At 34.6% G+C, this 13257-nt stretch overlaps 1 protein-coding gene across 1 annotated transcript in view; it reads right to left on the bottom strand.

The window, feature by feature from the left end:
- LOC113040205 (von Willebrand factor D and EGF domain-containing protein) overlaps positions 1 to 13257 on the bottom strand; it is a 59552-nt gene extending 46295 nt beyond the window's left edge. The window contains exons 1-7 of the mRNA XM_026198525.1: positions 12927 to 13257; positions 6158 to 6342; positions 5858 to 6086; positions 4502 to 4567; positions 3685 to 3917; positions 642 to 731; positions 324 to 465 (exon numbers count right to left, since the gene is read on the bottom strand). Coding sequence (XP_026054310.1) covers positions 324 to 465; positions 642 to 731; positions 3685 to 3917; positions 4502 to 4567; positions 5858 to 6086; positions 6158 to 6342; positions 12927 to 13011 — 1030 coding nt within the window. The 5' untranslated portion in view covers positions 13012 to 13257. The remainder of the gene's footprint in view (positions 1 to 323; positions 466 to 641; positions 732 to 3684; positions 3918 to 4501; positions 4568 to 5857; positions 6087 to 6157; positions 6343 to 12926) is intronic.

The raw sequence follows: 13257 nt of genomic DNA, 5'->3' as shown, positions 1-13257 counted from the left end.
GGAAACTTTGTGGATTTTTACTTTCTCAAAAAAACTCATTCTGTATGATTTATAAGTGTTTTGAAAAATGGGGACATGGGTCATGTCCTCATAAGTCACCCTTTCCTTGTAATACCTGTGTAATACCCATGTCATTATACAGAGTTGTGTCCTGATATGTCACAAAAACATGCCCACACACACACACACACATATATATATAGATATATATATGAATGTGAAAATTAATCTTTTAAATAGTTTATGACACAAACAATTAAAGCTTTACTTACCCATAGATTCAAAATGTACGATAATAAAAAATAACACTAATATACACACACCTGCTTCATGTACGCTGAGAGCAAGAGTCACTTTGCAGCGGCGGTTGTGCTCAAACCCATGGCAGGGAATAGGGACAGTGCTGTGTACGGCCAAAACGTGCTTTTTAGCATCCTCACGGATGTGCAGGACATCTGGAACAAACTGCACAAAAAGTGTTGTGTGGTTGGCCGAAGCACCATCGTTCAGCTCTTTTAGGCACGGGTAATTATGCAACATATATTTGCAATCCTGCAATGTGTATTTAGCCAGTAATTATCGCTTCAGATGTTGTGCATGATCCATCATAATTATGAAGAATTAGATGTAACAGGATTTACCTTAATTCCTGCGAAAAACCCAGCGCTTTCTTTAGATGCCGACTGCAAGCTGGAGGAGTTTAACAGGAAGGTGGACACGCTGCAGGAAAACTGTCAATCAAACAAGACTGTCATGAAGGTCATGCTGACTGAGCAACGAGATAGAAACTAGAAATCAATAATACATTTGTATTGCAGGGACCATGTATGGTTTTTTATTTATTATTAAGTTAATAATAAAAATGTAAATAATTCAGATAAACAACTTGAAAATGTATTATTTTGTTATATATATATTTTATTTATATATATATTTTTTGTTTATTCATGTATGGGGATGTAATAAAATATTGTATAAAAATAACTTTATTAAATATGTATTATTATTATTATTATTATTTCATATATGGATATACAATTTAAAATATATTAAAATAATAAATAACATAATGATAATAATAATAATAATAGTACTACAAGGAAATATTAATTACTAAACAAAAATGAGAACTGCCTGAGATGGCAAAAATCAATGTTTTTTTTAAATAATAATAATAATAATAATAATAATAATAATACAAAACAAATAATGAAAAATATCAATATATAGTGAATTTACTTTTACTTTTATTGTAACACTTGACTTTATTTATAAATAATTAAAATAAAATATACATTAAATGAATTATTTTATTTTAATTTGATTAATATATATATATATATATATATATATATATATATATATATATATATATATATATATATATATATATATACATATAATACAATACAATATACAGGGACCCATTAGTTACAAAACAAAGATGAGAATTAAATCATAATGCACCAAAGTATTTGACATACTACATCATTACATGGCATTTAAAGCCATATATGGCACTGAATTTGCTTTTTTGTGTGTATGAAGGATTTTCAGGTCTGTTTTGCCTGTATATGGTAATTACAGAGAGCACGAGGTGTGCTTGTATGACTGTGTGTGTGTGTGTGTGTGTTTGACTAAGTCCAGCTGTGACATGTTTAAGGGAACCTCGCCACCCAAATCAGAACGATGGTGTTCCTCAAACGGGGGCCTCTGTCATCTACAAACACATGTTTTTTTTTTATGACTGCAGGTAGCAAAGAACATCTTAAACTCAAACTTCCCTCAAACATTTTACGTCATAATGAGCAAATCAGAATCAAACTTCTAGATAAAACTCCCTAATGTTATTTATGGTTTGTACACATGTGGCTTTGATTTGACCTTTCCTCTCTCTTGACCCGCTCTCACTTCCGCTGAAACACTTTCTAAACTCACATTAGAGGTCAAAGAGCATCATGACTGAAGACACCCCTCACCAAAAACCCTCTCCTTTCTTGGTCTGGTGAGAAGAGAGTCAAACGGCTGTCTATTGAGCCTGTCTGTTATGCCAGAAAAAATAAAAATAAATAATAATTCAAAAGACAATGATAGAGCTTTAAGATTTACCAGTTGTGGCCAAGATTCAAACATATTTGTTATCACTCCTGGAAAATGTATAGCTATAGTCAAAAAACTAAAATAAAAAATCAACAACATTCATTTTAAGTTGACTTCATATATTAAACGTTGTTTTAAGATTGCAGGGTCTAGCCAGGTTAAAATTTATATATATATTTTACAAATTATAAAAAATTGTCAAATGTATATGAATATGTGTGTGTATATTCTCTACACTTTTTTACATTTCTGTACTAATTGTGGAATATCATAGTAAATTATCCTTGGTTTTGTCTGCCTTTAGCAAATAACATTTCCAAATTGTGCATATAAAAACGTATACACTCACTTAAGAAATAAATATTTTAGTATGGCAAGAAGCCACACATTATATATATATATTTATATATATATATATATATATATATATATATATATATATATATATATATATATATATATATATATATTAGTGCTGGGAAACGAAAAAAAAAAAAAAAAATCGTGATTAATCGCATAATTGTCTGCGATTAATCGCAAATCATCATATTGATATGCACAAAACTAATAATGCATTCAAAAGTAGTATATTGTGCAATTTTTATATAAAAAGTACTACTATGTGCACAAAAATGTAATAAAATTTGGTTTGCAAACACTTTGAACAAATAAGGTGTTTTTTTTTTTACAGCACTATTCCATTTACATAATAGATGTTTAAATATTTATTGTAAATCTTAACTTATAACATTAATGTAATTAAAATAAAAAAGTAAAACTAGCTATTTGTCACTGCCAGGATATTAACGTTTTTATAGAAAATATATATATATTTTTTTTATAGAAAAACAAGTTATGCTCAGAGTCCAGAGCCTTGATCATCACATTATACAGGCATCTTCCGAGTCGAGACCTGCGTGATCGCAGGACCCATCGCAGCAGAGTGCAGCGCGGGACAACACTTGTGGGGTGGGTACACACTCACGTGAGTGCAGGTGTTCTGATACGAGCTGCATGATTGCGTGAATATTTCTGATCAGCAAAAGCGATAGATGTGTACAGCAATATATTGACAGGCACATGTTCAATGCATGCACTATACAATATGTCCGTCAAAGAAGTTATGTGACTGAATAGTTCACTAATTATTTACAAACATAACATTTGTTAGAGCAATTTATATCTATATATCTATATCTATCTATCTATCTATCTATCTATATATATATATATATATATATATATATATATATATATATATATATATATATATATATATATATAAATTAATTTAGAAATTAAATTCATCACCTTAAAGGAAATGTTACGAAAAGCGACAAACATCCAATCAGAACACGTTATGTATGTTTAATATGCAGATATGTGCTGCAGGATTTTAGACCAATAAGATTACACTGTGGGCAGGGCTAACCGGGCTCAAATGTATGTGCATAACATTGGGAATTTTGCAGCAATTCACTAAAAATTCTAGCCCTTTTCATCATTCCCAACAAATCCAAAGTAAAATTAGATTTTCAAAATTTTATTTTACATTTAAACCACATTCTACAATCATCTCTTTACCGTTTCTCCCAGTCTGAAGTGAACTCCGTCCATCTCCACCAGTGAGTAGAGTCTGGTGGTTGTGTCTCGTCTGATCTCCACCTTCATGGTGTTGGAGGAGTATCTGGCCCACACAACCTGATACCCCACCGGCCACATGGACGTCACCCCAGTAAAGGAGCAGCGGAGGTGGACACTGCTACCGACCAGCTCTGGGGTCACCAAGGGTTTTGAGGTCAGTGAGGGGACGTTTGCTTCACAGAAAAACAAGACAAAAAAAGGTCATAGGATGAAATAGAAATGCATTTGTGACCCTGGATCACAAAACCAGTCTTAAGTCGCTGGGTATATTTTTATCAATAGCAAAAAAAAACATTGCATTGGTCAAAATGATAGATTTTTTTTTTCTGCCAAAAATCTATTTTAAGTAAAGATCACTTTCCATGAAGATATTTTGTAAATTTCCTACTGTAAATCAAAACTTAATTTTTGATTAGTAATATGCATTGCTAAGAATTAATTTGGACAATTTTAAAGTCAATTTCCTCAGTATTTAGATTTTTATTTTACATTTTTTTGCACCCTCAGATTCCAGATTTTCAAATAGTTTATCTTGGCCAAATGTATTCCAATCCTAATAAATCATACATCAATTGAAACCTTATTTATTCAGCTTTCAGATGATTTATGACCTTTTTTTTTTTTTTAACTGACACTTAAGACTGGTTTTGTGCTCCAGGGTCACATATATGTATTGTATTGTATTGTATTGTATTGTATTGTATTGTATTGTATTGTATTGTATTGCATGTAGAACATTCTAGAACTTAAAACTTACCCTTACATACACTGTTAACTATTGTTTCTCCAGGTGGGCACAATTTAGGTGTGTATGGTGAAGCAACTAATTAAACAAAAACAAACAACAACAACAAAAATCATTAAACTTCCTTTTTATATTTTAATAGTATAAAGAAATCAATACTTATCATGTAGTGTGTAAATATTATATATATATTTTTTTTTTATTATTTAGATTTTTTTTCTTTCTAGAAGACCAGTTACCTTCCTGCTTATACTTTCCTATTATAAATAAATAGATATATAAAATCGAATATACAAGTGTGTTTTTTATTAAACAAATTAATAATTTATATTTTTTAAGGCAGGCAGGCAGATAGATAGATAGATGTCACCTTAAATAATGCATAGTGCTACGGGATGAAGCCCTCACTTTCATGCCGTGCCAAAACTCTAAAATCCAGACAGTTTCCTTCTCCCTGAAGCCATCATAGAAGTGTCATAAATCTGTGAAATATTGCTACATAAATCCAGTAATCTGATTTGCGCCCCTGCAGAACTTCGGTCACCCAAAATCGATCCTAAGCTAAAAGCGACCCAAATACTCTCACACATGGTTGATGATACAGTCATTTATATGGATCTAGGAGATGTTTGAGAAAGTCAGAGAGGAAATGCAGCCAAAGAAAGTGAAATATTGATCACCCACTACAAATTAGATGGCAGTTTCTCACTGGGCTGTTGTGTAGGGAACATCTTTAGACGTGCTATTAAATGGGCCTAAAAGAAACTCTTCATTGTTTCTTCTACTGGTGCAAGCCTCGCTGTTTTAGAGGATATTACAGGTGAATTATATCACTAAGATGCAAATCAATAGGAATTACATTTAATTCTGCCTTTTCATTTCAAACATTGTGGTCTCACGCCAAAATCAGAAGTACCGTATTTTTCGGACTATAAGTCGCACCTGAGTATAAGTCGCATCAGTCCAAAAATATGTCGTGACGAGGAAAAAAAACATATATAAGTCTGGAATATAAGTCGCATTTATTTAGACCCAGGAACCAGGAGAAAACATTACTGTCTCCAGCCGTGAGAGGGCGCTATATGCTGCTTAGTGTAGACTACAGGAGCACTGAGCAGCATAGAGCGCCCTCTCGCGTCTGTAGACAGTAATGTTTTCTCTTGGTTCATTTCTCTTGGTTCATGTCAAATTAATTTTGATAAATAATTCGCACCTGACTATAAGTCGCAGGACCAGCCAAACTATGACAAAAAGTGCGACTTATAGTCCGAAAAATACAGTATGAAATTCTTTTAGAATCATTACTTTTTCGTGTGTGATGACATTATTTTCATAAAAATCCAGCATATTTATTAATATAATATATACCTTCCGCACAGTATCCCATGCAACCCTGTGTCGGCTGCAGGAAGTAGAGTAGGAACTTTCCACAATTCCGGACAGAGATTGGTATACGGAAGAGGCAGCAGTCTTTGGTGCTTCCATGGAAGAACTGCCAAGTGGCACAGGCCGAGAGCTGCTTGACCTCTCCAGGCCTCGGAAGAGAGCTGTCCTTTAGAGACAACCACACTGGAGCCTGTGTCCCACAGCGGTTCATCTACAAAAAGAAACCGAGATCGAGAAACCCGCAGTTTGGAAACCAGTCCGAACTAATCGACAACTTCCCACCTCAACGCAGCGGGTCGGCATCTCCGCGGGCTTGTTGTTTATGGAAAATCGGTACCATCCGGCTGGCAGCGAATGGTCACATATCAGATCCTGTATCGCTGTGTTCTGAAGTTCAGTAGAGTCGAAATCAACGCTACGGTATGCATTTCTCAATGTCCTGTATCCGCCCGGATAGCACTCTGGAGCTGGAAGAACCAAGGACACAGTCGAACCACAGACTGAATTACAACCTTCAATATTCATGAAAGAGTTTAAAACAACCTTTTGGCAAAGACAAAGGTCAGGGCTCAGAAGACAGCGAGCGAGAAGGTAGAAAACTGTGTCATTATGGTGGCTTGAAAACGTCACTCAGGTTCATTAAAACCCAAATGGGGGTTAAAGTGACCTCCTCAGCTGCACACATTTATCTAGTGTAAAAATAAAGCACCTTTATCGGACCCCCTTTTCATTGCACCTAACTTTACATCATAAAGGTCGGCAGAATCAGTGATGTGTGTCCGTGTCTAACGGCAAAACAGAGGAACAAAAAGTGACGTGTGACTTTCAGGCTAAAACCTTTTTAATCCCTTGCCTTTTCCTAAGACAGCACATCTGTAACACCTTCTACTTCTCCTTCCTGTATCTCAGAGCCGAAGTGGGTCGGATGTCTCTATTGCGGCTAATTATGAGGGAAGGGAGATCGACAGGACCTGTCTCGCTTTTTTGTATGAGGATGCCTGAGGCCAGCAGTACACTGGTAATCCTGTAATGCTCCTCCTGAACATGCTAATAGAAAGTTTGGGTTGGATATCATGCCATCTCTGCTCTGTGAATGTGGGAAACAGAGACAGGGCAGATAGCAGACATTATAGACACAATAAACTGGTGGGAAAATGTAGACTTTAGACAGTAAACAAGACTTTCACTTGGTTCTGACATCAGCAAAGCATAAAAAAAACAAAAAGAAAAAAAAAATGTAAGCAACACAACGAAACAAAATAAAACAAGAGAGTAAAACCAAAACAAACACACACACACACAATACAAAAATGTCACCAAAGCCTAATGAAACAAACAAACAAAAAGGCAGCTAAAAAAAAAACAAAAAAAAAATACTAAAGAAACAAAACAAAAACAAAAAAAAAGAGAATGAAAAAAAACAAAAAACAAAAAAAGAAACAAAACAAAATGTTAGTAAACAATTAAATTGTTAACAAAACACAATAAAGCAGTAAATTGCAATTAAACAAAAAAGCAAAGCAAAACATTGCAAAAACACAAATAAAACACAAAACAAACATCCGCAAAGAACAACAAAACAGAAAAGAAAAAAGAAAAGCAACAAATAAATTGTCACCAAAGCACAATTAAACAAATAAAACTGTCAGCAAGTAAAAAAACATAAAAAAACAAATAAAACACAAAACAAACATCCGCAAAGAACAACAAAACAGAAAAGAAAAAAGAAAGGCAACAAATAAATTGTCACCAAAGCACAATTAAACAAATAAAACTGTCAGCAAGTAAAAAATAAAACATAAAAAAAACACAAACAAGTCAAAAAAAAAAAAAAAAAAACATCAGCAAAGCACAAAAAAAGAAAAAAGCCAAACGAAGCAATATTAAATCGTTATAGTATCCTCTGACGAGATTTCATAGTTTTGGCCAGTGTGGCCTAAAAGAACAGAGACATTAGAGACTTAAACAGGTATGTAGTCAACCATTTAAGCATCAAGTTTTGCGTAGTAAAGCACTCACATTTTCATCTAAAAATGTTAAGAACTAGTTTAAGCTACATCTCTCAGTGAAGCCTCAAATGCAGAGTTTGTTCAGAGGAACACATTTCCACTAACTATCTAAAAGTCCTCATAAAGAATAAGGGCAGGTGACCTTTGACCAGCATGGAAAAAGAGCAGAAAATATCTCCTTTAATCCTGTCTGCTTTCCAGAGGGTAGACGAAGACGGGCCGAGACGGCTTTCTGCCCCGCTGGAGTGCTGATGAGATCATGTCTCGGCTGGTTTAGAGTCTCTCCAGCCTAATTCAAGGATCATTACTCTGCAATTACGTTTTAAGCTTTACCCTTAGAGGTGTAATGGGGCAAGATGAAGATAAGGACATTTTATAAATTCCTAATAATGGTTTGGTGGGGAGATGCAGGGATGATTTGAAGGGACATTTCTTAAGAGGAGGTAATGGAGTTTCAAGGTGGCCGCCTTAAAGACAAGATGAAAGCAAAAGCAGCTACTGCCAAACCAAAAACCCATGTCATAGAAACAGAGCAGAAGGTTCGTTCGTTTAAAAGATCTGAGCACATTTGGTCTCTGTCTGTATTTGCAGGGGTGACAACCGCGGTCAGATTTTGCTACCCAAGGTCAAAGGTCCCAAAAACACTTTCAGCCCTCAGCCCTCCAACCAAAGCTGGGACAGCGCTGCTGGGTAAACACCTCAGACCGCTCGGTTAATTTGTTGACTTAAGGACGGGGTGAATTTCAGACACTTCCTCACAAGGGAATTCCACTGAAAACATGTCCCTGCTGTTGCACACCACACTACCTTTGAACAATGCACACACTTTTTTTTATGCTAAGCCAGTTACTGCAAAAGACTAGAAGATGAATGGAATAATTTCCATATTTGGTCAAAACCTTTGACATCTTTAAGTGGTTTAAGAAATGAAATATAAATAGACCAAAATGGGTTTGACAGCCTGATGTCCTAGTAGAACCTAAGTTGTACAATTAACCTTTTATAGTTCTATGTGCTGGTGTTTTAAATTAACCACAAATCATTGCTCTGATCGTATGACACTACTGCATTCTGATATATACCTGACAACATGCTCGCCTACTCAACCATCAATCAGATGAGTTTAAACTTAATAATTACCTGGAAAATTTTGGAAAAGTGCATACACACATGCAAAAGATGCAAACGTTTTCAGGCCAAACTAAAAATAAATGGAAAACAAAATAATTATATAATACAATTTTAATAAGAATTACTCATATTATAATAAATAAAGTCACATTCTGAAATGTAAAGTCTAAAGAAAACATTGAAAAAGTTTTGAAAGCAAATGCTAAGCTTCTTACTGGGAATGCAAGCAAATCGTCGATTTATCGGGGTCAACAAAACGTTCAAAAGCAAAGGTTTTTTGCTGTCATTCGCAAAGTTTCTAAATGTTGAGAGAACACAAATGCTTTGAGAGCGAAATAGCATTTCCTTGAATCTGGATGGTACACCATCACAAATATCACTTACAAAGATTTTGAAATATTCTGACAAAATGCGAAAGTTTTGCGACAAAATGCAAATTTCTCTCAGAAAACTTTTGCGTTTACTTACATAAGTCTCTAAAAGTTTTGGGTACACGCAAAGGTGTTGTCAGCGAGGAGAGCAATAAACGTTTGAGGGCAGATGCTAAAGCAATATTTTTTTCCATCACCATGTTAGATATAAAGTTATATAAAGACATAAAATCATGGTTTAATCTAACAAAAACCATATAGCCAACTCAAGACTCAACTCAACAGAGCAAAAAAACAAATCAATAAAAAGGAACCTGCTGAACTAAACAAGCTGCAAGGAATCTTTGTTTTAAGCATGTAGTGTTTAAGGATTCTTAAAACTGGAGACCTTTCACACAAGTTTGTGTGGGAGGGTTGTAGCGCTGCTAAATGTGAGTTATCTGTTGTGACAGTCCGCCTCTCGGCAGAATGAAGAGCTGATTACACTGCAGGAGAGGAACAGCTCCAGATATTTACTCTCTCTGGCCCTAGAGAGAGATTCATTCCCAAAAAAAATTGGTTTGTTGGGTCTGGGTCTGGGTCTGTTGCGTTTATGAAATATCAGTGACCACAGGAAACCGTCCTTGATATTAAAGCGAAAGACTTTCACAGTCGCAAACGCACTCATCTGTTTCCTCCTCTCACTCAGCCAGGAATTCAACCAAACCCAGAGGACTCAGTGATGTCTCTTTTTCACTCGATTTTGTTGAGTGAGGCTTATGAGGGATGAGATCACATGATCCAAACACACGGCTGTCACACATTTAATAAAGACTGAAAAGTCAACGCTGATGATTCACTGAAGAAATATCATGGAGAAGGGCTCGTTCACGCTCTGCTGAATGAAAGGACACCACTGGGGGGATTTTGTGAAAGAGACAATACCAGAAATTGAGACATTTATATATTTTATGTACAGCTTTGTTTTATCCCTGAAACTCCAAACAATAGAAATATTACTTGCCAAAATGTGTAGTTTAGCACAAACTAATTAATATACAATAGGTCGAAACTTTAATATACAATAATGCCAGCGCCGGCGCTCCCACCACGCGCATCACGCACTCACAAGTGCTGAGGGGGCACCAAAAATAGCCTAATGATTTTTTTTTTTTTTTTAAATGCCAGTATTATTTCATTAGCATATAGAAATATTAGCCACCTTTTAGCCATGTATATGTAACAAAAAAGGAGGAACAAGATATTTAATAATTGCTCTAGTCTAGTCTAGAAAGTGCCAGATGGTCCGTTCCGGTTGTTCACGCACGCGAACGTTTTTTTTTTTGTCGGGGTGGGGGGCATCATAAAGGAATTATGCTTAGGGCACCAAAATGGCTAGCAGCGGCACTGGATAATGCCATTCATTACCTACAATAATGTTTTTCCTGGAGACCCTAACAAACAAAATGCAACCAAAATCACCATATACCTGATACAGATGATCAGGTAAAATGTTTTGCAATTGACTGAAAAAAATAAATAAATAAATAATAATAATAATAATAATAATAATAATAATAATAATAATAATAATAATAACATTAATAATAATAATAATCATATATATATATATATATTTTATTTTTTTTTACGATATTTACCATTAGATTTTGCTACATTTAAGTGATAATTTATTTATTTATTTTGAACATGGACACTTTTCTTAAAACCCCCTAAACCTCCCCAAGGCCCCCCATTTTTGTATTTTATGGATGGCCGCTTTTTATTTAACTTCTTTTGGACTGATGCACTGTTACACACACTGAGTGCCATTAAACAGCTTGAAAGATCAAGGACTATATTTAACATAACTCTGAATGGATTCGTCTGAAAGAAATATGTCATATACACCCAGGATACCTTGAGGGTGAGTAATTTATGGGCTGATTTTCATTTTTGCGTGAACTAACTCTTTTTGTCCCTTTTGGTCATAAAAGGCACTGCAGGACATGCAAAATAATAAACAAATATAATAATATCAAACTAATAAACAAAATAAAAATAATTAATCAAACAATAATCCAGTTAATAACATAAATAAAAAACAAACAATAAGACAAAAATCACGAAAACCCACAAAACTACTTAATAATACAATAAATCTAAACAAGAAATGCAATAATAATTGAAAAGATAAAAAATGCATTACAACAATATTTTTCCAGTTAACAGATAAAATGCAACCAAAATTGCCTCATTCCTGGTAAAAAAAAAAAAAAAAACTGCTAAAATGATTTACAATTTTGACTGTATTAAAAAAAAGAAAAAGAAAGAAAAGAAAAGAAAAATCTCAATATTTTCCTCTTGATTTATGATGAAAAGGTACTGCAAGCTATTTACTAAGAAGGTACAGAAATTACATAAACAAAAATTAAATCAAACTTAAATATGGAAGCAACTTCAATTTCAAACGGAAAGCAATTTAAAAATGATAAATGAAATTATATAATTCAATCTAATTAAATTATAGAAATGTATCATCCATCCATCCATCTATGCAACGAAAAAAATTAAATTATAAACAAAATAATATTAAATAAATGTTATGTAATTTATTGTATTCTATTTTACTTTATTTACAGACCAATACAGACTATAAAAAATAGTAATAATTAAATTAAATTACTAAACAAATCAAAAAGCAAAACAGTATAGTGTACTGTGCATGATGTATAGTCCAAGTGTTCTAACATTAACACAGGTCTATAGCCTGCAATTGCACTGAGGTATGAGCTGGAGGAAAGGACAGTAAAGATATCACAGCCTCACTAATCAGTCTGACCCCACAATCATGAGGCTCACATTCCCACACTTACTGCACCCCTGAGGCTTAATACTCACCTACTGACTGCTCTAATGACTGCTGAAAACATCTGCACGCACACACACAGAGACAGAGAGAGAGAGAGAGCGCGAGAGAGCTAGCGTTCTTTTCTCCACAGAGCACGTTTCCATCACTGCGCAGACACTCTCTCCATTTGGTGCGCAAATGGATGTCAGTGCGCAGAGTTACAACGAAGTTTAGCACAGGTTTCAAACAGCTGTTCAATCCCGCTGGACCGGAATATTGAGCACTAATGAAAACAACGTCTCGCGGATTGAAAGCACATTATCTCAACACCACGCTCCTGATGCATACAGACAAAAATCTTATGCACACCTTTTAAACGGTTATGAGCTACAATAACTATAAAAAAGCCTACATTTATTTCAACATAATAATAATGCGCAGAGAAAAAAAAAAAATATATAAGCAAAAATAAATAATGACAAAATGAAAAAAGGAAAAATAAAAAAATTATATGCAAATGGTCTGTGAATCTTTAAATTTGTGGGGAAATCTTGAGTAAACAAGCAAGCATCGCCTTTTAGCATTCAGAGCTTAGAAGTTGTATTTCCATCAATAACGCATCTGCAGCATTATACCAAAATCTTAAAACTGCGCCAAATGATGCCTTCAAAACAGCGTTAGTATTTAATAAAAGCATGTTTTTGACTTACCCAGCTGCGCAAGTAACTTCAGCGGGAATAAACACAGGCACCAGACGCAGATGGGTGAGTTTAAAAAGACGCTGAAAAGTTCCATGTCTGAGACTCACAGTTGCGCGGTTTTCCACGAGGAACTCATCGGAAAGTTTGGGGCAGCTTGCTAACACAGGAAAAAAGTTCGCGGGGTGATTGAACACTCTGCTCCTGATGTTGGCATTCCTACAACAAAAGCCTAAGGAAGATCCCTCGCGCGCAACATATTGTCCTTAATTTATGGGCAGTAAGAAGAAACCTGGACCATTTTTGTCCCCCTCGTGTGTGTGTGTGTGTGTGTGTGTGTGTG

Source organism: Carassius auratus, chromosome 22, assembly GCF_003368295.1.
Source record: "Carassius auratus strain Wakin chromosome 22, ASM336829v1, whole genome shotgun sequence".
NCBI classification, from domain to species: domain Eukaryota; kingdom Metazoa; phylum Chordata; class Actinopteri; order Cypriniformes; family Cyprinidae; genus Carassius; species Carassius auratus.
The sequence above is the reverse complement of the archived record's forward strand: the minus strand, read 5'-3'. Positions and strand labels throughout refer to the sequence as shown.